Genomic DNA, 24,304 nt, shown 5'->3' with positions numbered 1-24,304 from the left:
AGCCCGCTCTGCCCGACCGGAGCCCCTCCAGGGCGGCAGCCGCGTCAGTCATCTCCGGGCCTCCAGCCGGGAACACAGGGTCAGACACCGCTGGCCGAATCACTGAGCGAGTGGGAATAACAGAAGAGCGACTTTCCTCCCCGCCACGCCCTCCTCCACCTGGGAACCAAGGTCCGGTTTCCTCTCAAGAGTAAGACCGGAGGCGCAAGTCCCTCCCACACTCGTTCGCGCGCAGGAGGCGGGGTCGCGCGGCAGGAAGCAGGCGCGGAGAGCGCGACGCTCCAGGTCCCGCGCCCGAGGCCCTCTAGATTTTCCCTCCCGGCGCGCGCCGCTTACGTCACAGCCTCGCCTCTTCCCTCCTCTCACCCGCCCCCTCCACCCGCCTCCAGGTGACCCGGAAGTTGTATTTGCGACCCTGCTTTCCTTCTCCCACAATCCCTCCCGGTCTTCCTTTCTAACCCCGGACGAGCAAGGTGAGTATGTGCGCTCGGTGCCGGCTGCAGGAATCCGGCGGCATCCTCGCCCCGGATTGTGTCGACTAGGACAGCGGGCTCTCTCTTGACCCGGCACGGGGCCCCGCGTTCCGACGGCACGGGAATCTGCCCTGCATTTAAGGGCTCCCGGAGACTGGGAGAGAGAGTGGCCAACCTTAGGGGAACCCGGGCCGCAGGGGTTTCCGGGGCGGGGGCACCTAAGGGGCGCGGATGCTTGGGCTGCGCGGGGTGGCCGGCTTGGCTTTGTCCAGACCTGGGGCTTCAGGGGCCTCGCCGGACCCGCTCCGAGGGCGGCTGCGTGAGGCCGGGCCGGGAGGGAGGACTTGGCTTGGGTTTGTCCCACTCGCTCTGAGCCTCGTTGTTGCCTGGGCTTAGATGGCTCCCGCAAAGAAGGGCGGCGAGAAGAAGAAGGGCCGGTCCGCCATCAACGAGGTGGTGACCAGAGAATACACCATCAACATTCACAAGCGCATCCACGGAGTGTGAGTACCCCTGCGGTCGTCTATGCCTTGCTGATGGGGGCTCCCGAGATGGCGGTCTGGTTGTCCCTGGGGTCAGTCTAGTCGTCTGGATGCTGTGTGGTCTAGAAATTACGCATTTCTTCAAAAGCTCGTCTGTATTCCGTGGACCCTGTTTAAGGCTTACAGGGGTTAAAGCGTAATGCTCAGAGGTTAATACCTAGACAGATTAGGTTTCTGGGAGAGCCAACTTGGAGAAATACGGTAACGATAAAATCATTTCACTCTGTTTCGCAGTTACACCTTGGCAGGCCTGAAGGATGAAGGATGTGTATATGAGGGGAAGCAAGCTTTTTCGATGTGTCTAGGCCTTAGTAAAGGTAACCAGTTAGCTAAAGCTGTGCCCGGCCCAGAATACGAACACTCCGATGGGCTTCCTTTAGTTCGCTGACCTCCACAGTTGCGTAGTAACATCGGTAAAGCTGTAATGCCGCCAGTGCAGCTGCTGGAGGGACCAGAAAAGAGCGTATCGGTGGGGTTATAGGGCAGTGTTTGTGCCGGCGACACCTGGAGGTTGTGGATTAGTGAGGTGCAAGCATATTGGGAACGATTTGGAACGTGCTGGTTCTTGGTTTTCGTCCCTGGGGTTTGGTTGTTCCCTGTTCTCAAGCTTAGCGAGGCTTCCCGTTTTTTCTGCACATGGTGCTTACTAGTGATGATGGAGACCAGACCTCTTCTTGAATACTGTTACTTGGGGTATTTTTGATAGCATGTGTTGCACTGCAGAATATTGTATTCGGGCACCAGTCCGTGGAGCAGAATTGCCTGCGCTTGCTCGGGCAGTCTCGTATCTGGACAGCCCGTTTTGTGAGGGAGCTCAGTGTGCAGCAGCGTCCGCGTTGGGCCTGGCGTTTCCGGCCAGGCGTTGACCGTGTGCGAGCCAAGGAGTGTCGTGTACGTGGGGTCTCGAGGCTTTTGGGGCAAAAGTCCCGTGCCTTTTTTGTGCATAGATGCTGCTGGTAACCACGTTCTCTTCCCCTCACCCCTTAATTTGAGGGGCGTGCGTATATTCGTTTGGGGAGCATATTAGGCACTTACTGTGTCTTGGGCTCTGTGTATTCAACAGGGAACCAGAGAGCCTGCCTTCCTAGTTTACTTAGTAGGGGAAGTTAGACAAGCATCCAGATACAAAACGGTGAAAAGTTGCAGGTGGAAAGTAAGTCACAAGGTGAAAGGGGTGGTGTTTTAAAGGCCACACAGTTAGCGGACATTAGAAGAGTGGGTGTGAGGCATTGTGGGTGGGCAGGTTTTCCAGGCATTCTGTGCTTTGTCACAAGAGCCCTAAGTGAAGACCTCACGGAACTAAAACCTTCGGTCATACTTGATGGGCAGCAATTCATTCTTTGCTTTACTTCCAAAGATCCCACAATGGTGGTTTTCGTGCTTCCGCAGCTGCTGCCCCTCCCCAGTCTAGTCTGTTGTTACTCACAGCCCGTCCTCTTAGCGTTGAGTCCAGGGCTCAGCCCCTCTCTACCTATGCTTGGTAACAGCGGCTAGCTTTAGGGTCTCGCGTATCCAGCTGCTGTTAACCTGTATACTTGGGTGTTTAAATGGGTATCTCAAAAATTTTACATGGCCCCACACCGAACTCCTAGCGTCCATCTCCACCCCTGACCTTCCCATTTCCCTGTGGCCTTCGCGGCAAGTGAGTGTGTCTTCTTGGCTTGGCCTTCCCCAGGCTGATCGCACTGGTCCCACCAGTGTTCTCTTGATGGTTGCAGTTAGCGGCTCCAGCTCCTGGCTCCCTCTTCCAGCCCCAGACACCCGGGCTGTTCTCAAGGCCCCCACTGGCTTCCCATCTTAACTCAGATGAGAAGCCAAAGTTCTTGCTATGATTCCACATGGGTTGGCCACTTTCTTTCCTAATCAAAGCAGGCAAGTACCTGATTCAAGCTCACAGTTTGGGTTTAGTTTTACCTTTTTTCCCTGCCGTGATGCTTTTTCTATTAGGTAGATAAATAGTTGCCCTTATCATCTTTGGGTCTGGACTTCAGTGTCTCAGTGGCCATCTTACTTGAAACCTGCAGCCCCCTTCCTTCCCTAATGCTCCCTCTTTTCCCTGGTCTGTTTTTCTCTGTGGCGCTTGATACCATCTGACATACTCCATGTGTCAACTACGAAAGCTACGTGGGAAACAGGCTTTTGTCTGTTAAACCTACTGCTGTTATCTCTAGTGCCTTTTATTTCTAGGTGGTTAAATATTTAAGTGAACGAAGCGACCCTGCTTGATGGATTCAAGGAGGCTGGTGAGGGGTAGAGCAAAGGGAGCAAGGGGGACATGGTAATTGACATGGCTCCTGTGACAGTCACAGTCCTGGGGCGGGGGAGGACAGCCTTTAAGCTTCGGTCTCTGCCCCCCTTGGAATAACCTTTGCTTATCCAAATGCTTGACCATTTCAGCCGGCAGTAAACTTTGGCTTTTTCACGTTTTGTATTTAACTGAAAGCATGAAATTCAAAGGAATTTACGTATCCTCATCTAAACAACAGGTTAATGGTGCCTAACACATGCCGAGAGATCCGGAGCATTAACTGTTGCCCTCATCGTGTTTCTTGAGAGGGAATTGGTACATTTCAGGCCCCTGCTCTTTAAGCATAGACCAAGTTAATAATGAACCGTTAAATCCCATGTCTTAAGATGTGGCAAATAATTTAATAATGTTGTGACCCGAGGACACGGTATTTACTTCTGTGTTCTTTATGTTCAAGCATATTCTAACATCATTCTTAGATTATACTCTCCCTGGCAGATGGTATTAGACCTTGGGGGTGTTTTTGTTTTATCAGGAAAGGGTTGGCCAGTGTGTATATTAGCATCTCTTAAGGATCGTATACAGAGTCCTTGTTCTATGTGACTGAAAGTAGATTGTGTCTTCTGTGTCCCAAGTATTATAGTAGTTGCTGGGCATTACATAGTGGTGGAGAAAAGAATTGTTCCTGCCCTGTTCAAGGTTTAGTTTAGATTTGCTTTATGAGAATAGGACATGGTATATCGTGTATTTCATTTAATTTTGTACTTAATTGATTTATTTACTTATGGTTGAATCTCAGGGGTTTCAAGAAGCGTGCCCCTCGGGCACTCAAAGAAATACGGAAATTTGCCATGAAGGAGATGGGAACCCCGGATGTACGCATTGACACCAGGCTCAACAAAGCTGTCTGGGCCAAAGGAATAAGGTACTCAAGTTGTCTGTGTTGTAAGATGAACTTTCACAATTCCACTAGCTAATGCACATGGAGGTATAAAGAAAATAACTGACTCAGAGAGTGGGGTAGTATCTGCAGGGAAGCCCTTTGACCTGAGACCCAAATGACATAGGAGCCAGCAGTGTGAGGGTCAGGTAAGAGCATCACGCAAATCGAGAACAAACTTCAGTGACTTGGGGACAGAGGTTGGTGAAGGTGGAGCAGGTTGTACGGCTTGAGAACAGTGGGGATGGAGAGTTAGGCAGGGGACAGATCTTGTAGGTGGTGGCACAGAGTTTGGATTTCTGTCTGGACGTATACTGGGAAGCCGCTGGAGCAGAGTTCCTGGGGGACGGGGGTTTTTTGGTTGTCAGTAGTGGGGGGTGGTCACGGGCCAAACATTGTACTGCGCACAAGGCAGGCCATCCAAATACACGCAAAAGCGAGTATCCAGCCCAAGTATCAGTAGTGCCGAGGTTAAGACCTGCTTATAAGCAGGGGGCTGGTTTTGCTGTGGAGGACGGTGGAAGTGGGACCGGCCATGGGGCGTGGAGCTGGCAGGGACTAGGTGATGTGTAAGATGAGTGGGGGGGGGGGGGCGGGGGTGTCTTAACATTGGAGTCCCATGCGGTGACAGAGTCCCATGCGGTGACAGGGACCTGAGATTCAGCCCTGCAGGAGGCTGGCATTGGTGCCTGTGAGCTCCCTTGAGATAGGGGAGGAGTGGTATGGCATGAGCCGAGAGAAGTTTCAGGACACCTTCTGTCCTTGGATCAAGAAAAGGTGGGGATGCAGTCGCCTGCGATGCTGCTGAGAGGTTGGCCGAGCCCCGAGGAGGAGTTGTGTGGGAGGCGGGGAGCTGAACCTTCAACAGTTGCACGTGCTCGGTATAGCCTGCAGGGTCAGTGCTGCCCCAGCGTGGCAGTGGTGGCTGCCTACTGACACTAGTACGTCCTGACACCAGCGTTCTCTTATTTTTCAGGAATGTCCCATACCGTATCCGTGTGCGGTTGTCCAGAAAACGGAACGAAGATGAAGATTCACCAAACAAGCTCTATACGTTGGTTACCTATGTACCTGTCACCACTTTCAAAAGTAAGTTCTACTTCATCCCACAAAGCTGTTTAAGCCCTCAGCCTTTTTATAACCTGAATTCATTTGTTCAAATACTGTGCACCTATATCCCTGGCATCCTTCCAGTAGGGATATGTTACAGGCATAATCGGTAAACCTTTTTTAAATTGTGTCATGGTGTGGGAAAATGCAAAAGGATACAGAATAGGTCTGTTTTCTGGGTTGTGAAAGGGCACGTGGAATAGTAACATTTACCTAAACCCTTGAAGAAAAGGTTCTTGGGGTGTGAAAGTATGGGACGGGGTGTGTGGGTGTGGAAGGTGACGGGCTGTCTTCTTTTGCAGATCTACAGACAGTTAATGTGGATGAGAACTAACTGCTGATTATCCAATAAAGTTACAGAGCTGCCTTCGCATCTTGATTTTCCTTTTCTAGTTGCAGGTAAAATAGGCTTGTCTGTTTGAAAGCAGTTCCCAGTTACAGGAGCATTTGGAGAGTGTTTCCTAACTACTGTGCCTGGGCCCCTTCTCCCCATTCCCTGGAGTTTCTGAATATTTGCACAGGGCCTAGGCAGGTGTTCTAAGGTGCTTTTGAAATGCATCCCTGGCTTGGTAATGGCTGTTCAGGTGGTTGGGACATTGGGGGTATGATGTTAATGCTTTTACAGGTGTGTTTTGTGAATTCTAAGATAACATTTTTCCAGGCACTGGCATGTAGAACTTAATTGCCACTTTTAACATGCTAAAATGGTGCACTTTGGATATCTTAGATTTAATGAAGTATGTACAGTTCCTTTTTCGCTCACTTACTTGTGATGGCCCCGTGAGGTGTTTTTAGTCCTGGTTTAAGTGGAGTTAAAAGCTCAGGGGTAACCTTTCTTAAAAGGTTGCTAAATTCAGCCTGAAAGCAGGGTGTTGCAGGGATCATATTTCATCAGTGCTTGTACCACTGATACGAATAAAATGCCAGAAAGAGGTCCCCTTTTGAAGCCCTGGTGATGACAGTAGTGGGGTTGGGGGCTACCTGCAGTGTAGTGTACTATCCGCCGGGAACATGGTGGGGCAGAGGAATCTCCAGGTTATCCATTCACTGGCACAGTCCAGACCTCAGACACTGAAATAAGTAAAGATATAAACAGACCAAGTCAATACAAAAATTTCTTATTAAAAAAACCTGGAGGCCAACATTGAAAGCGTGGTTTGTACACATTTTTTGGAAGGACACAAAGTGAATACAACAAATATATTAAAATGGTTTCAATTACCAGCATTGAAACGAAATTAGTGCAAAAAAGCCAAATACAATTGCACAGATAGTGGCTCTTAAATCTTGAAAGTGAACTTGATTCTCAATCCCGCCCATGTGAAGTGAAGGATGAGTGCTTGGGCTTTTCTCCTCTCTGGGTTAGTATCATACATTTGACTTTCTTATATTCCATCTGAGAACAAAATACTAGCATCACAGCAGAAGTGCCCTTTACAGCAAATCTGGTAACAGTGAAGTTGCAAGTCATAGCATCAAGGGAACTGATGTGAGACACTCTCTAGCAATGACAGTGTCCAACTGAATTCTCTTAAAGGATAGGCAGAAACGCTGGAGGGTTGCATCAGTTCCCCACCCCCACCCCCCCGCCACAGCTGTGGCTGTCAGGTTGCTTATCCAGATGCCCAGCTTGTAAAGTGTACTCACGATGAACTAGACAAACCTAGACTTATGGGCTGACAGCCCACAAACCTGGCCTGTGCTTTGGTATGGAGACTGGTCTCTGCTACCCGCTGTCCTGCTACGGGCTGCTCAGCTTGAGTTCAGGCTGTGACTGGCGGTTCATTTCACACGTTTTGAGGCTGTACTGATTGATCTTGGCATTTTCAAGTTTGGATTTAATGTCCAGTGGCTTTTCAAAAAAGTTGACTAGTGACTGTTCAGTCAGAAGTGAAGCTAAAATATGTTCAAGGGAGACAGTCCAGTCCCCTTGTGCGGCTTCAGGAAATGCCTGGGACTCTCGGGGGCTCTTCCCATTGTGGGTGTCGGCAAACACCGAGTCCTGCTCAGGAGAAGGAACCAGAGCCTGCGGCTCCTCCCCTGCTTCCTGGGAGCAGCTTCCAGAGCTGCTGCCCCGCTGCCCCACTTCCCCGATCTGCAGCAGCAAAGTGGTTACCGTGGCGATGGCTTGATACAAATCATTTTCTTCTGGATCTTCATGGAACATACTGTACAGTGTTTTACAGAACTGGATAAATTCTCTCTGGAATTGAGAAAAAACAAGTCTGCATGTAGTAGCGTAACAAGAACAGAAGCATATCGTGGACTTTTTTCAAACTTAATACCTAGTTCTTTGAAAAAAAAACCACATGGTACTTTTTGAAGCAGAAAATAAGAGGTATTCTCTGCCCTTCCATCATACTGAAGACACACCGTTATAGTCCAGGGGATTTCAGCACACATGTAGACTTGTGCTGTCTATACAGAAGTGTTAGACCCTTTAACCCAGCAAGACAACTAATGTATTCAAAAGCTGTGCACAGAGATTTGTTTATAAGGATGTTTAGGCTAGGGTTTATTATAGCAAAAGGTTGGAAACCGCCTGAATATTAAGACTGAATGAGATTATGATTTGGTAATCTGCTGGGAATGCCAAGCAGCAACTAAAGGCCATGAAGTAGAACAGTGATGCCTGATGCTTTGTCAAGCTACACACATACTCCTGCCCAAACAGAATCTTTATGTTGTGTTATAGAGGTACCGCAGGTGGAACTTAGCTGCCCAGTTACTCCAGGAATAGGAAAAAGGTTGAGCTACTAATTTAGTGTTTAATGACCTGGGAGAAACATCCATGATTGTTAACTGAGGTATGACTGACAACACTGAGATTTAACTGACTTTATATCCAAAGAGTAGAATATTTGAAAGCAACTCAACAGAGTTGAGCAACACTTCTTTGTTTTGTGGGAAAAAAACAAAACAAAATAACCCTGCTAAAGGGGTTTGAGTCCTATAATAAAGGGACGTTTTCAGCTTGAAGCCTTATCAGGACAGTATAATATGCAGTCAGTGATTTTCAGGAAACCAGAAAGAGTACACTATCACATGAAGAATGCTGATACACGTCCCCCCAAATAGCTTCCATCGCTCTAGGGCATAAATCTGCATCACAACCTGGTAAATGAATTTGATATAAAAACTTCAGGGACTCCCCTGGCGGTCCAGTGCAGGAGGTCCCTGAAGAGACTCCACGCTCCCAATGCAGGGGGCCCAGGTTCGATCCCTGGTCAGGGAACCAGATTCCACGTGCAGCCAAATTTTTTTTTAATTCTTATTAAAAATAAAAACTCTTCAAAGAATGAAGTGTGTGGCAGCCTCCTGAAGAGCTCTGGGTGTCTGGACAGCTGAATGGATCACAGTTTAAATGTTTCCCATTTAAACATCACAGTGTTCAGCTCCCAGAAGTTATAAGGTCTTTCTTTGATTATAGCTCTGGAGGTAACGGGGGAGGGGGTGCAGCTGAATTTAAAAGCCTACGTCTGAACCGGTCACTCAGCACAATGGTGAATCCTCTGCACAGAATACAGTCCATACCTGGCTCATTTTGGGCAACTCCTTCTCAGTTTTGTCTTTCTCTTTGGCTAAATCTTTAATCATCTGCTTCAGCTGTTTCTGATAATCAACTGTATCACCTTGAGACAAAGGAAACACAATATATACTTTAGTCTAAGTAAATTCCATGAAAGCAAAAGGAAACTAGGTAGAAAGGAATGGTGAGGGGATGAGGAATTCCACTAAGCAAATGCCGTATATACAAACTGAAAAGCAGAGACCAGAAGTCTTGTTTTACAGAAAGTGGTCACAAATAGATGATAGTAGCCGAGTTACCTCTTGCTACAAGAGGAGCCCTGAAAGATGAAGAGAATAAAGTGGTGGTGGCGTTGAAGGCAGTTTGGAAGGTTTCTGGCCTCTGAAAGCAGTGGTCTCAGTGTTAACTCCCAGGCAGGAGGGAATAGATTAGTCTGCTTCTAAGAAGAGCCATGAAATCCATTGCCCTTAACCATTGCAGTGGTGTGCCAGACGGAAGATAATGAAAAGTATGTACCATTGGACTTGCCAAAAACCAGGGGTCTTGACGTCGACAACAGAGGATTCTTCAATGGTGACTGGCTGTCTCGGTCATTTTCAGTGAGTGCTTTTTAAAAAAAAAATTAAAAATTTTAAAAATTAAATTGAGGAAATTGTGTCTTAACCAAAACTGACAGAGTAATTTAGCTTTTAAGGTAAGAAAACTAAAGGTGAAGCTAGGAGCCCCCAGCCTGATGGCCGCAGGGTCTTCCCAGGGTCTGTGAACCCTGTGTACTTCAAGAAAACATCACACACCAGTAACGCCTTTTCCCAGATGTCTATAGATGTTGTAATGATACACAGGTTCACAGGACATTGCTGATACTGACCTAGAAAAGTGTATGTGTGGTAAAATCCCATTTTGTCAAACTAAATATAAGTATATACATGCACACATGGAATTCTAGAAATAAATACACGTAGATTTCTGGATGGTGAATTAACAAGTAATTGCTTTAAACTGGGGGTATTTTTTTCCAGTAATTGGCACATACTGCTATACTTACATAACTTCTAACAAAAATTAGAAAAAGCTTAACTGAAAGCAGCATGTTACCATTACGAGCGTTCTTGAAATATACAAAAATACAATTACATCAGAACCCTCAGACACTGCTGGTGGGAATATAAAATGGTATAGCCATTTTGGAAAAGTCTTGCGGATCGTCAAAAAGTTGCCATTTTTACCTAGAAATTCCACTCCTAGGTATATATCAAAGGGAAATGAAAACATATCCACTCAGAACCTGTACACAAATGGTCACAGCAGTTCCAAAGAGCCAAAAAAGTGAAAACAAACCCAAATGTTCATCAAGTGATGAATGAATAAATTGGGGGATGCCCACCGGGGTATCACTTCGGCTGTAATAAAGAGTAAGCACCGACATGCCACACAACGGGCAAGACCTGAAGACATACTAAGAGAAAGCAGTGAGACACAAAAGGGCACGTACGGCATGACTTCATACGGTATGAAAAGTCCAGAATAGGCGTATCTGCAGACAGGAAGCAGGGGCGGGAAATGTGTGGATTGGGGGACAAGAGCTAAGGGGCACAGGCTTGCTTTTTGGTGTGAAAATGTTCTAAAATTGCAATAGTGGTTGTGTAACGGGATATACTAAAAAACATTAGACTGTACACTTTGAAATGTATGGTGTGTGGATTACAGATCAGTAAAGCTGTTACCAAGATTATAAAAGGGATTGCAGATGAAGGATCCTCATTTTTAAAAGGTTGAAACTTAATAGCCATTCACTGAGAATAAATCAAAGGCAAAATTCTGTTGTGATCCAACAAATGTCCACAAGATGGCACCAAAGCCTTGATTAATCTACCCTCCTTCCTACTTGGGAAGCAGGTTCCTGGGGTTTGGAAGGTGGGAGGCTGTTTGGGGTGGTTTCTTTTGTTTTTTCTGTTGGGTCCTTTTTTTTTTTTTTTTTTTTTAATTTAACAAAGTTATTGAGTCGTTTTTTTCCAACTTTACCCAAAACAAATGTGAGAATCCACTCAAACTGAATAGGAGGAAAATTACAAACCCTGGATGGTACGTGGGGCAGTCACGATAGAAATGGTTTCCCAAGTAATAGCTGCTGGGATGTCTAGCGGATACTGGGTCCCTATCCTCAAAGAGCTCAGCGTATCAAACAGAAATGTGTACACGAGTCACTCTAAGAAGATGCCCTAACAGAAGAACCAATACACACAAATATCATGAGAGCACAGAGAGGAACAATTAATTCAAGGGGTGGGTGAGTGTCCAGAAAGGAGCCAGGTCAAGTGCCAACAGTGACAAGGAGCCAGAAAGGCCAGCCAACCTCTCTCCAGTCCCTGCACACAGAAAGCACCAGCATCCGGACTGGACACGGGACAGTGGAGTCTTGGCGCTCACTGGAAAACACTCATGCTGCTATCTATTCCTATCAGAAATGTAAGATACAGTGCATAAGGAAAAACAGTAAACACTGAGTGTATACCACCTTTAAAAATGTACTTTCAACCTTTTAAAATGAGATACTTGAGCTTTTATAAATGTAACATTTTTACATTCCAATATATGTGTAATTCATAATTCAAGACTATAAGTGGATTGAGAGACAGTTCTATTAAAGCTTTCACCATGTCTCACTTCAAATTCTGCACGTGTTAAAACTGGATGAAGGATCTGTATTGGGTTATCTCGAAGCTCCCGACCTCACATGTCTGTGTGACTGGTGGGTAAGTACATCGCTTCAACAGACACAAGCACGACACCCTCCTTACGGCTTCAAGCACTTTCATTAGTTGGTGCGCATACTCATTCCCTGTAACACTGTCATCATGGCTATCTCAGCACTTTCTAAATGGGATGCTTGTGGAGGGGAAAAGCCAGTTCCACTGAAAGTTGCTTCTCTCTGGCAGAAGAGTACATAGACTGCTTTCAACACAATTTGGCCTTCACACACAGTTGACACCACAGTCATCAAAATAATACCATTTTCCAATATATTTTCTTCTTGGAAAAGCCATACAGTGAGTGGCCCCCTTCGACCCCTCCATGTAGGCTAGAAACAGCAATCAATTTCTAAGGGAACAGACTTGCATTTGGATTAATTAGGAATTCCAGTATAACCAAGTCATTGATAGGAAAAGCAAACGAAGTATCCAACTTGTGTCTCAGATATCTACTATAAGAAAGTCACCTGAGCTGCAACAAGTACTGGATGCTGGGACCATAAATCCCATTTTAGTGGCTTAACAATTTGGACGATACTAGGGATCTTAAGCACCTAGCTTTTCTCTTTTAAAAAGCTCAGTGCAATCTTTTAATTTCACAAAACGTTTCTCAGGAGGTTTATATTCTACACTTGTCATATTTTGCAAAACCCTCAAGTGACATTTTCAACTCAGGATCCCAATACAAAGAACAGACTTTCATCTAGCCTAAGCTGTCTTTCACCAAATCAAATGTGCCTGGTATCACTTCTGATGTAGCTGACATCAGTACTGCCTAAGTTATTAGATGTAAACTATCATTTTTGGATCCTGTGATAAGCTGACCTTTGTTCGAACTTTTAGATTCAGCATTTTAAGGACGTCAGTTAACGTGGATCCAGACCAGCAGGGACACCTTTTGGGGAGCTGCTCTGCAAGTCCAACAACGTATTTCCTGAACCCCAGAGTTTCCAGGAGGAGCAGAACTGTCTATCAGCTCCGCTCACAGTGTGCTGTCTTTACAGGAAGCCTCCGATGCCTCATTCGTTTGTGTTAATTTACCAATTCTGACATGTCATTCTTGGTAGCTTGTTTTGATGCTTCTTCCTAATGAATCTAATGTTCTTCCAGGAAATGGTCTTCTGGATGTCCAGTTAGTGTAATTAGCTGAGTGAAATGACCAGTACTTACAGATTTAGCAATTTTCAGTGAAAACTCCTGATTCAGTAATCTTCTAGAATACTGTTCATGCCTCCATCACCTAATCTGGTATCAAATCATCTGGAATATTTCTCTTCTATTTGCTAAACAGTGTTGTAGTCACCATGGGGCCAATGAACTGAGCTCTTCAAAAACTGTGAGGCCTTGGGCTTAGGGCTTCTTTGCTTCCCGAGATGCATCACCTTTGTAAGTGACCTGACAAAGCCCTCTGCCTCCTGTTTGACCCTGCAGAGTTCCAGCGCTCTCTGCACAAGGCGGGTGTTTGAGGCCAGAGGCTGGTGTGCTTTGTTTGGTTTTCCACCTCCCATCAGGGCAATAAGACATCATCACTCTTTGGGCACACAAATTCAAACCTGTAATCCTCAGTATACTTCCTAATTAGTGAGTTAAGCTTTTTTCCCCATGAGTGTGTTTGTTCCACCTTTAATCAAAATGTTATTCATGAGGGTGGAAAACAAATATTTGTTAAAATCAAATCTATTTAAATGAAAAGTGCCTAAATGTATTGTGGATCTTCATGGCCCTGTCAAATTGATGCATTTAAATAGAGGTCTTAGGTTGTCTGCGTTCTTAAGACTTTTTTTTAACTGCATCAAAAATTCAAATATTAAATAATTCAAATTCAAATATTATAATAATAATAATATAATTCAAATAATTCAAATATTAAATACAGGTAAGCAAGGGAATGTAAATTGCTAGAGTCACTATGGAGGTTCCTTAACCTAAAACTAGAGTTACCACATGATCCAGCAGTCCTACCCTTGGCATATATATCTGGAAGAGACAAAAATTATAATTCGAAAAGATACATGCAACCCCAATGTTCATAGCACCACTATTTACAATAGCCAAGAAGACATGGAAGTAACCTAAATGTCCATCAGTAGATGAATGGAAACGAGGCCCCCAAACTGTCTGGCTTTGGAAACCAAGGGGAGCTTATGTCCCAGGGACCTGGGGAGTGTAGGGATCTGAGATACTCCTACTGAGGGTCTCACTGGTCCTAGGACCCAGCGCAGAGGCAGCAGTTTAAGTAGTGCCTGGACTGCATGTGAAGGAGACCCGTTTGCTAATTTTTTTTTTTTTTTTGCTATACGCGGGCCTCTCACTGCTGTGGCCTCTCCTGTTGCGGAGCACAGGCTCCGGACGCGCAGGCTCAGTGGCCATGGCTCACGGGCACAGCCGCTCCGCGGCATGTGGGATCTTCCCGGACCGGGGCACGAACCCGTGTCCCCTGCATCGGCAGACGGACTCCCAACCACTGCGCCACCAGGGACACCCCCCATTTGCTAATCTTAAAGCTTCTGCTGGAGGGGCAGAGACAGGTGGGACTTTCTTCGGGAACGAAGCACCATTTTCCCCTTTGTTCACTCTACCTATACCTTGCTAGTGGAGGTGGGTGCACAGTCTCACTGAACTCACAAGAGTGCCCCGCCCCAGGGCTCTTCACCTGCATCACTAAAGCTGCAGGTGTGTCCCATACTCAACCCTCTCTCCTGCAGCCTTGCAAAAGCCAGCAGATGAACGTGGTCCACACGGGGGCTATCCCTTGATCCCCTGGCCCGGGAGGGCAAGAGTCCTGAGGCCCCACAGGACTGAAACAATCAGAAAGACGGTTCTGGGCAGGCTACCACACCCAGGGCACTGCACAGACAACAGACTGGAACACACCCCCAGCCCACCTGCACAAAAGGGCCCATTTACTTGTCCTAGGGCTTCAACTTGAGGGACGGGCTTAGATTTGCCACACACCTAGAGACTACAGAGGCGCACTTGGAATGTAGGCAGGGAGGCATAACCCTTGCACCCTCTCTTAGCCTCACCACAGCTCTCTGGTACCTTCCAAGGGGCTTATACACTCATCTGAAGTCATGATTTTTGTAACTGTTGCCTGGGGAGCACCTCCAGATCTCCTGGTCTGGAGGTCAGCACAGTTTACAATTACAGTCCCATGGGACTCTCCCACAGCCCAGAGAGTTCCAAATACAATGAACCCAAAGAGACACACACCAAGACACACTATAACTAAAATGATAAAAGTTACAGATAAAGAGAGAATCTTAAAAGCAGCAAGAAAAAAACAACTTGTTATGCACAATGGAACCCCCATAAGACTATCAGCTGATTTTTCAACAGAAGCTGCAGGCCAGAAGGGAGTGGCGCAATACATTCAAAGTGCTAAAAGGAAAAACTTCCAACCAAGAATACTCTACCCAGCAAGGTTAATCAGAATTGAAGGAGACTGGGCTTCCCTGGTGGCACAGTGGTTGAGACTGGTCCAGGAAGATCCCACATGCCGCGGAGCAACACGTGTTGCAGCTACTGCACCTGCACTCTAGAGCCCACAAGCCACAACTACTGAGCCCGCACACCACAACTACTGAAGCTTGCGTGCCTAGAGCCCATGCTCCGTGACAAGAGAAGCCACCACAATGAGAAGCCCGCGCACCGCAATGAAGAGTAGCCCCCACTCGCCGCAACTAGAGAAAGCCCACGTACAGCAAGAAAGACCCAATGCAGCCAAAAAATAAATAAAATAAATTAAAAATAAATAAATACAAAGGAAAGAACATTTGAATAGTCCTATGTCAACTGAAATAAATTTTAAAAAAAGAAAACAATTGAAGGAAAGATAAAAAGAGTTTTCAAACAAGCAAAAGGCGTTTATCACCACTGAACCAGCCTTACAGGAATGTTAAATGGACTTCTTTAAGAGAAAAAGAAAAACCCCTAGCTAGCAACAAGAAAACATGAAAGTCAAAATGTCACTGATAAAGGCAATATAAAGGTAAAGCTAGATCAACCACTTACAAAGCTAATATAAAGGTTAAAAGACAAAAGTATTGGGTTGGCCAAAAAGTTCGTTTGGAGTTTTCTGCAACATCTTTCAGAAGAACCTGAATGAACTTTTTGGCCAATCCAATAGTACAATTAACTACACCAGATTTGATTAAGGGATATACAAAATAGAAATATGTAAAATATCACATCAAAAAACGTAGGGGGAGGGAATAAAAATACAGAGTTTTTAGAATACACTTAAACTTAAGTTGCTATCAACTTAAAATAGACTGTTATATATATAGGCTGTCATATAGTGAACCTTGTGATTAACTACATAGCAAAAACCTACACAAAAGATAATGAGAAAGAAATCCAAATATAACACTGAAGAATGTCATCAAACCACAAGGGAAGCGAAAAAAGAGAAAAAGAGCAGAGAGAAACTACAAAAAACAATTAACAAAATAGCAATAAGTGTATACCTCTCAATAATTACTTTAAGTGTAAATAGACTAAATTCTCCAATCAAAAGACAGAGTGGCGGAATAGATGAAAAACCAAGACTCATCTACATGCTTGCCTACAAGAGACTCACTTCAGATGGAAGGACACAAACTGAAAGTGAAGGGATGGAAAAGACAGTCCCTGCAAATGAAAGCAAAAAGAAATCTGGGGTGGCTATACTTTTATTGGGCAAAATAGACTTTAAAACAAAAACTGTAATAAAAGGCAAAGAAGAGCATTACATGTTGATAAAAGGATCAACCCAACAAGAAGATATAACATTTGTAAATATTTATACACCCAAGAGCAGCACATCTAAATAAATAAAGCAAATATTAACTGACCTAAAGGGATAAATTGACAGCAATACAGTACTAGTAGGGGACTTTAAGACCCCACTTACATTAATGGATAGAACATCCAGACAGAAAATCAATAATGAAGCATCAGCCTTAAACCACATATATATACAAAACATTCCATCCAAAAGTAGCAGAATTTTTAAATTTTTAAATTTAAAGCAGGGTTTTAAAAAATTTAATTCAACAATACATTAAATGGATTATATACCATGACCAAGTGGGATTTATTACAGGGATGTAAGGATGGTTCAGCATCCACAAATCAACATGATACACCACATTAACAAAACGAAGGATAAAAAACACACAACTGTCTCAATAGATGCAGAAAAAGCATTTGACAAAATTCAACATCCACTTATGATTAAAAACTCTCATCAAAGTGGTTATTTAGGGACCATACCTCAACGTAATAAAGGCCATATGACAAACTCACAGCTAACATTATAATCAATGGTGACAAGCTAAAAGCTTTTCCCCTAAGATCAGGAACAAGACAAGGATGCCTACTCTTGCCACTTTTATTCAACACGGTATCGAAAGTGTTAGCCCAAACAATTAGGCAAGAAAAAGAAATAAAAGGGAAGGAAGAAGTAAAACTGTCAGATACCATATATATAGCAAACCTTAAAGGCTCCACCAAAAATTCTTGGAATAAATGAATTCAGTAAAGTTGCACACACACATACATACACACAATGGAATACTACTCAGCCATGAAAAAGAAGGAAATCTTGTCGTTTGCAACAATACAGATGGACCTTGAGGGCATTATGCTAAGCAAAATAAGTCAGAGAAAAACAAATACTGTATGATTTCAGTCATATATGCAATCTAAAAAAATGAAACAAATGAATAAAACAACACCCATCGACTGGTTGGTTACCAGAGGGGAAAGGGGTGGGGGGGGGTGGGCAAAATGGGTGAAGGGGGTCAATTTTATGGGGACAAATGGTAATCAGATTTACTGTGGTGATCACTTTGTAGTGTATACAAAGACTGAACTATCATGCTTTACACCTGAAACTAGTATAATACCAATTTTACCTCAATTTTTCAAAAAACAGTAAGCTAAGATAACCATCTGTAAGGCAACCAGGGTTTGTCTTCCCCCACATTCCACAGGCCCGTGGTTCTCAAAGTGTGGTCCTCGGACCTAGCGGATTAGAAACCGGGGTGGGCCAGGTATCCTGTATTATAACAAGCCATCCAGATGATTCTGATGTACACTCGAGTCTGGGAACCCCTGCCATAGGCCATACAATGTGGTACTCAAAATCTGTCATCAGCCACCCCGAACTAGAAACATCTGTTGCCTCAAGTCTAAATAAATTTAAAAAGACAAGAACCTCAAGGTCATGCACAAAGCTGATTTATGTCAAGGCAGAACAGAGCCTAACTTTTCTACTTGGAATTTCTTACCTGGAGGGATATGAAGCCTATATAACAGTTTAATTTTCTCATTCATTTCTCCATTATACATAATATCTGCAAAATCCAAAAAGAGAGAGAGAGACTGAGTACATGCAAATGGTTTAAGTACATGTGTCAGGACACAAAGTCACTGTACAGAGAACGTAGTAAGGTCAGTGTCTGTTGACCTGACACTTCACCTACTGCTACCCAGACAGTGTGTACCTGAAAGGAAAATGTGAAGGGTAGTGACTGGTGACTGTTGAGCGGCAACATAACCTCAGGAATTTTGTCTGGCCTCATACCTTCTGAAAGATTTTAATTTTAGCTGCAAGAGTTAGGAATGTGCGGGGGGGGGGCGGGGAGGGATAAATTAGGAGGCTAGGATTAACATATACACACTACTATGCATAAAATAGACAACCAACAAGGACCTACTGTAGAGAACAAGGAACTATACTCAATAGTGTGTAATAACCTATAAGGGAAAAGAATCTGAAAAAGAATATATATATATATACACACAACACACACACATATGTATGTATAACTGAATCTCTGTGCTGTGCACCTGAAACTTACACGATATTGTAAATCAACTATACTTCAATTTTAAATTTATTTTTTTTAAAAAAATGTGTCTCAGGACACATTCCTAACAAGACACCACCACACCCTGGGTGCCCAGGAGAACAAGGTCAACAACCATGTATGTTGAGAGCCTGGGCTGCCCTCCCACCACCCGCTTAGGAAACATAAAAGTGGTCACGAGAGGAGCCTGCAGAGGGACTTTTAAAATCCCCAAATCACGGCAGGCGACTCCCAAACCCATTTCACTGAGTGGATGTGCCTGCGTGACAGTCTACTTGTCTTGTGTTCACAGACTCACGTCGCAAATGAACTCACTGCAGGAAAGACCCCCAGAGTCATACCGAGACAGCTCACGAATGCTTTGAATTCGATCAGATGGTCCATGTTTTCATCCAGGAGCCTGAAAGTCCTTTCAGCGAGGATTTCTGTGTGGGCCCCGCAGGTCCACGGCGAGACGAGCTGAAACAGGCGTGCAAACTGCCGGGCGTCTATGCGGTACTGCTCCGCGTAGGGCCTGCTGGGGTCATGGCGCAGGGCCACGGGCCTGGGCTGCTCCCAGTAGCAGCTCATCATGTGTTCTCTCTAACAGGGGAGCGAGAGGGGTCTGTGAGGGGCGGCGGCCCCCATGGGAGGCCGCACACGTAAAGGCCAAAGCCAACACAGCCTTCTCTCCTGACTTCCTTTGCCTCGTAAAATTCAGTATTGAATAAGCAACATTATAAAACAAACAAATGAAAAAATTAACTCACAATCTCACCACTCCAACCAGAAATGTAGTTACAGGTAACCCTGTAGTAACAAGCAAAAACTTTTTCCTTTTTATTAAGGTTTCTTTTTTCATTGTAGCAGAATATACATAACAAAATTTACCATTATAACAATTTTTAAATGTACAGTTCAGCTGCCATAGTTTTGTTTTGTTTAATTTTGGCCACACTGCACAGCTTATGGGATCTTAGTTCCCCGACCAGGGAATTGAACCTGGACCCACAGCAGTGAGAGCGCAGAGTCCTAACCACTGGACCGCCAGGGAACTCCCCTGCCATAGTTTTAATTATTGAAATCATACAATTTTTATTCTGGTATTTTTTCTTAAATCATATTATTTGAAAGTCAGAAAGTACTAGACAAATCTATAGGATACAGAAGAAACTATTTACCCTGGTAACCTGTGAGGATGGAAAACGGGGGCAGGGACCCAGATGGAGAAGCAAGCTTTTTTATATGTTCTGAATTTTCAACCACATGAATATATTAACAATTCAAAAAAGTAAAAGTAAAAAAAGCAAAGGCAATTTGAAGTCTTGGGAATAGACTGAAAACTAAAGCAATCAAAACTGGCCCTGTCGCCTAGGACCAGGTTAGCCTCTTTAGAATGTTTCTTTTACACCTGTACTAAATCACCTCTTGGGACATCTCAACTCACTTGAAATAGTTCCCAATGACTGCAGGGTTCTTCACGATTTCAATGCCCTCTGCCCATAAGGATGGCACAGAAACAAGTACAGATGCTATAATATCCAAGTGCCTATCCTTGGATGGAAACCAAAATGCCATCTATAATTTTACTGCATATTCTCTGGAGCCATGTTCCTTAAATAGCCTTTGCAGAATCAGGAAAAGTATCATAAGAATGTTCAAGTGTGAAACAAAGGTCTGATAAATTCCCATTCCTCAAACCCAAGACACACTGTGAATTTGCGTGTATATCTGCCACCCTGTGATGCTAGAGGCCCTCAGAATCCTACCCAGAAGAAAACAGTTATAAAGGCCAAGGACTAGTACAACCAGTTTACACAGAATCCTACAGAAAAGTCAATATAAAAACAGGCAAAGGATATGAAGAGATGATACAAGAAAGTATATGATTAGCCAATAAACTTATGAAAGGGTACTCAACCTCACTAATGAGTAAACAAATGTTAAGTTAAAATGAAATGCAATTTTCTACACAACTAGTAAAATTTTAAAAGACCCATAATGTTAAATGCTGGGTGAGTGGGGAACATAGGAAATGAGCACCCTTAGGCATCATCAGTAGAACTGAAATTTGAAAAATCTAAAACGCTTTAGCAATAGTGACTAAAACTTGGTTTGTGCATCCCTAAGGAACCCATCCTACAGAAACGGCAGCACAGGTGTCCCAAGAAAGGCACAAGCATGCTTGATACAGCACTGTTTATAAAGCAGAAAAAACTGGAAATGAGATAAATGTCCCTCAGCAGGTGAATGGTTAATAAAGTATGGTTAAGCCCTACCATCAAATCCTGCAGCCATTAAAAAAGAACGAGAAAAGATCTGTACATACTGAATCTACAAAAATGTCACAGGCACTGTTTCAGGTCCTGAGTATTTCCAAAAGTAGTCAATGACATCAAGTGTGTATTATATTGTTCCCATCTTACTTGAAGAGAGAAGACTAATGAAGCTGTTTTCAATTTCAGAGGATAAGGGACAGACATCGCAAATCTAAATTTACGTAATTTAAAACATTGCTTTATAACCTAGACGGACCTCGAGGACATTACGGTAAGTGAAATAAGTCAGAGAAATACTATATGATCTCATATGTGGAATCTAAAAAAAAAAAAAATAGCAACATGGGCTTCCCTGGTGGCACAGTGGTTAAGAATCCACCTGCCAATGCAGAGGACACGGGTTCGAGCCCTGGTCCGGGAAGAACTCACATGCTGCAGAGCAACTAAGCCTGTGCACCACAACTACTGAGCCTGTGCTCTAGAGCCCACGAGCCACAACTACTGAGCCGCGTGCCACAACTACTGAAGCCCACACGCCTAGAGCCCATGCTCCACAACAAGAGAAGCCACCGCAATGAGAAGCCTGCGCACCGCAACGAAGAGTAGCTCCCATTCGCTGCAACTAGAGAAAGCCCGCGTGCAGCAACAAAGACCCAACGCAGCCAAAAATAAAATAAATTCAAACAAACAAACCCAAAGTCATAGAAAAGGATCAGATTCGTGGTTACCAGAGGCTGGGGCTGGCCGTGGGTGCGGGTTATAGAACGGGGTGAAGGGGGTCAAAAGGTACAAATCTCCAGTTATAAGATAAATAAGTCCTGGGATGTATGTACAACACGACAACTATAGTTATCACTGCTGTACGGTATATTTGAAAGTTGCTAAGAGAGTAGATCCTAAAAGTTCTCGTCACAAGAAAAAAATCATTTTTGTTCTTTTTTTTGTATCTATAAACATATGACATGATGGATGTTAACTTACTGCGCATCATTTCGCAATACATGTAAGTCATTATGCTGTACACCTTAAACTTAGTGCTGTAGGTCAATTATACCTCAATAAAACTGAAAGAAAAGAAAGAACTGCATTAAGGCATAAAAGAAAGATTGCTTTCCATTCAGAATAAAAATAGATTTCATTAAGTACACACTGTTCATCTTTAATAGGAAAGAGTATGTAAAGGAGACAGAGCAGGCTATTCCTTGTTAACATAGAGAATGGTCACACCTGTACGTTCCAGGCTTCAGGAAGGAGGCAATGAAGTCAAGGAATGGACTCCTTAATAAGACCCTATCACACATTTATACAACAATGTAAGGGTATCTCTATGTGGCCCTTTCCCTTGGGAAAACGAATTTCTGATTCAAGAGACAAGAGGTGCATGTAAAACCCAACTAGGGACCATTATACCTCACAGTACTTAAAGAAGCATTAAAATATAAGAGGCCAGATTATGAAAGCCAAGGGAATTCAGGGAAGGTCAGCAGCAAGGGGGGCAGTGGGAGCAGGGGAGGACAGCCTGAGGCGGGTTCCGTGGCGGTGAGGATGGCTCTGGGCACATAAAGGAGGTACCTCAGGCTGTATGACGGAATTAGACACCATGATGATGACGCTACTGTCCTGGAATTTCTTTTGGAAGTGCATTTTGAAATTGGTCTTGTATTTATAGTTGAAGTTTATATTCATAGTTAGTCCTACACAAATGAAAGGGCTGCAGAGCTAAAAAAAAAAAATACGAAAATAAATTTCACCCACATTGTTCACAGAAAAGATAGAAATAGGACACAGGAAATAGCTGTCTGTCTTCTTTAAATACTCCTTGTATGACAGATTAATGATACAGTTAGTACTTAATGAAACTTATTTTTATGATGAATTTAAGGCAGTCTCTTAAGTCATATAAATTCAAATGTGAGACGTCTTATTCTCTCAAATTGAGAAGTTAGCCCTAAATAAGTCAAAGACGTTTTATGCTAAACAACACGTTTGTTAACCTGCTTTTGTGTTTCTAGTACTCCCTGTTTTTCCTCCTTGAAAGTCAAAGAGAGGTGGCGGTGTGGGACACTAAGTCACCTCTGGCTTCGTATTTTCTCTTCATGCAACAGAGGAAACTATGAAACTTGAAACCCGGTGAGGTTTACAGGAGACGTAGCCTGAGGACTCATCACGCATCCTGCTGACTAGGCGTGAGGAGTGCCGGGAACCTACTAAGCCAGCCACCATGTCAGTGACCACAGGGAGATGTGACACGACAGCCACAGGAAGGGTCAGACAGTATCTGCGGCTCTGCTCAGGAGACCTAAGTGCTGCTTCGGATTATCTTGCGCACGCGGCCCTTTGAGTGCAGAAGTGCTGGCGGCTCAGAGGCCCCGCCAGGACAGCTCCGGTGGCCGACTCCTCCGGGCTGGCCTGCTTTCTGCGGCTGTCTTCTCCCCGCTTCACTGCCAGGCTGTAGGGAGTGGGTCCACTGTCTGCCTCTCTTCCCCATTTTTACTGACTTGTTTCGAGCAAGAGAAAAGGCACCTGAAAATGGTCTTTGCAGGGTGATTTAATTCAGCAAGTCTTCCACCTAAATATCCAAATAGTCGAAATACAGTTTAGCATGGTAAGTATTACCAACATGACAGGTTTCAAATGATTTAAAAATGAGTAAGACCATAGGGCAATGTGAAAAAGTGTTAATGACAGCATCAGGGGAAAACAGAACATAAAGTAGCAGGCAGACCAGCCACACAAACACAAGAATATGTACACACGTCATGTGGGTGAGGCTATGATTACAAAGTATTTGAGGTGATACAGGGAATTGTATTCAATATCTTGTAAAAACCTATAATGAAGAAGAATATACGTATGGGACTTCCCTGGTGGTCCAGTGGCTAAGACTCCACGCTCCCCATGCAGGGGGCCCGGTTCGATCCCTGCTCAGGGAACTAGATCCCACGTGCATGCCGCAACTAAAGATCCCGCATGCATGCCGCAACTAAAGATCCCGCATGCGGCAACTAAAACATGAAAAAGATCCCGCATGCTGCAACGAAGACCCCGCACACGGCAACAACAAAGATCCTGCGTGCCACAACTAAGACCAGCCACAGCCAAACAAATATTTTTTAAAAAAAGAATATATATACGTATAACTGAATCACTGTGCTGTATACCAGAAGCTAACACAACATTGTGAATCAACTATACTTCAATTTTAAAAAATAATAATAGAAAAAAGTATACGAGGTGATCATTTCAATAAGGGTCACTGTTGCATCCACTATTTTTTTTTGTATTTTTTTAAATAAATTTATTTATTTTTGGCTGCGTTGGGTCTTTGTTGCTGTGCGAGGGCTTTCTCTAGTAGCGGTGAGCGGGGGCTACTCTTCATTGTGGTGCGCAGGCTTCTCTTGTTGCGGAGCACGGGCTCTAGGCGCACGGGCTTCAGTAGTTGTGGCACGTGGGCTCAGTAGTTGTGGCTCACAGGCTTAGTTGCTCCGCAGCATGTGGGATCTTCCCGGACCAGGGATCGAACCCAGGTCCCCTGCACTGGCAGGCGGATTCTTAACCACTGCCCCACCAGGGAAGTCCCTGAATCCACTATTGACT

At 44.3% G+C, this 24,304-nt stretch overlaps 2 protein-coding genes across 11 annotated transcripts in view; one reads left to right on the top strand and one right to left on the bottom strand.

The window, feature by feature from the left end:
• Nucleotides 1-399: 399 nt before the first annotated feature.
• On the top strand, nucleotides 400-5,686 carry RPL31 (ribosomal protein L31). Its single transcript, XM_067704156.1, has 5 exons — nucleotides 400-473; nucleotides 870-976; nucleotides 4,063-4,188; nucleotides 5,180-5,292; nucleotides 5,616-5,686. The coding sequence occupies exons 2-5, from the start codon at nucleotides 870-872 to the stop codon at nucleotides 5,645-5,647; spliced, it is 378 nt and encodes a 125-aa protein (XP_067560257.1). The 5' UTR covers nucleotides 400-473; the 3' UTR covers nucleotides 5,648-5,686.
• A 729-nt stretch (nucleotides 5,687-6,415) lies between these two features.
• Nucleotides 6,416-24,304, bottom strand: part of TBC1D8 (TBC1 domain family member 8) — a 121,804-nt gene continuing 103,915 nt past the window's right edge. For 5 of the 10 annotated variants that reach the window (XM_067704137.1, XM_067704139.1, XM_067704141.1 and 2 more), the window contains 5 exons: nucleotides 18,791-19,031; nucleotides 17,868-17,933; nucleotides 9,359-9,448; nucleotides 8,848-8,945; nucleotides 6,416-7,516 (listed from right to left, as the gene is read on the bottom strand). In XM_067704137.1, the coding sequence (XP_067560238.1) occupies nucleotides 7,055-7,516; nucleotides 8,848-8,945; nucleotides 9,359-9,448; nucleotides 17,868-17,933; nucleotides 18,791-19,031 (957 nt within the window). In that variant the 3' untranslated portion in view covers nucleotides 6,416-7,054. The other 5 variants (XR_010934331.1, XM_067704143.1, XM_067704142.1 and 2 more) reach the window with 5 other exon arrangements.

Source organism: Pseudorca crassidens, chromosome 14 (assembly GCF_039906515.1).
Source record: "Pseudorca crassidens isolate mPseCra1 chromosome 14, mPseCra1.hap1, whole genome shotgun sequence".
Lineage (NCBI taxonomy): Eukaryota > Metazoa > Chordata > Mammalia > Artiodactyla > Delphinidae > Pseudorca > Pseudorca crassidens.
The sequence above is the reverse complement of the archived record's forward strand: the minus strand, read 5'-3'. Positions and strand labels throughout refer to the sequence as shown.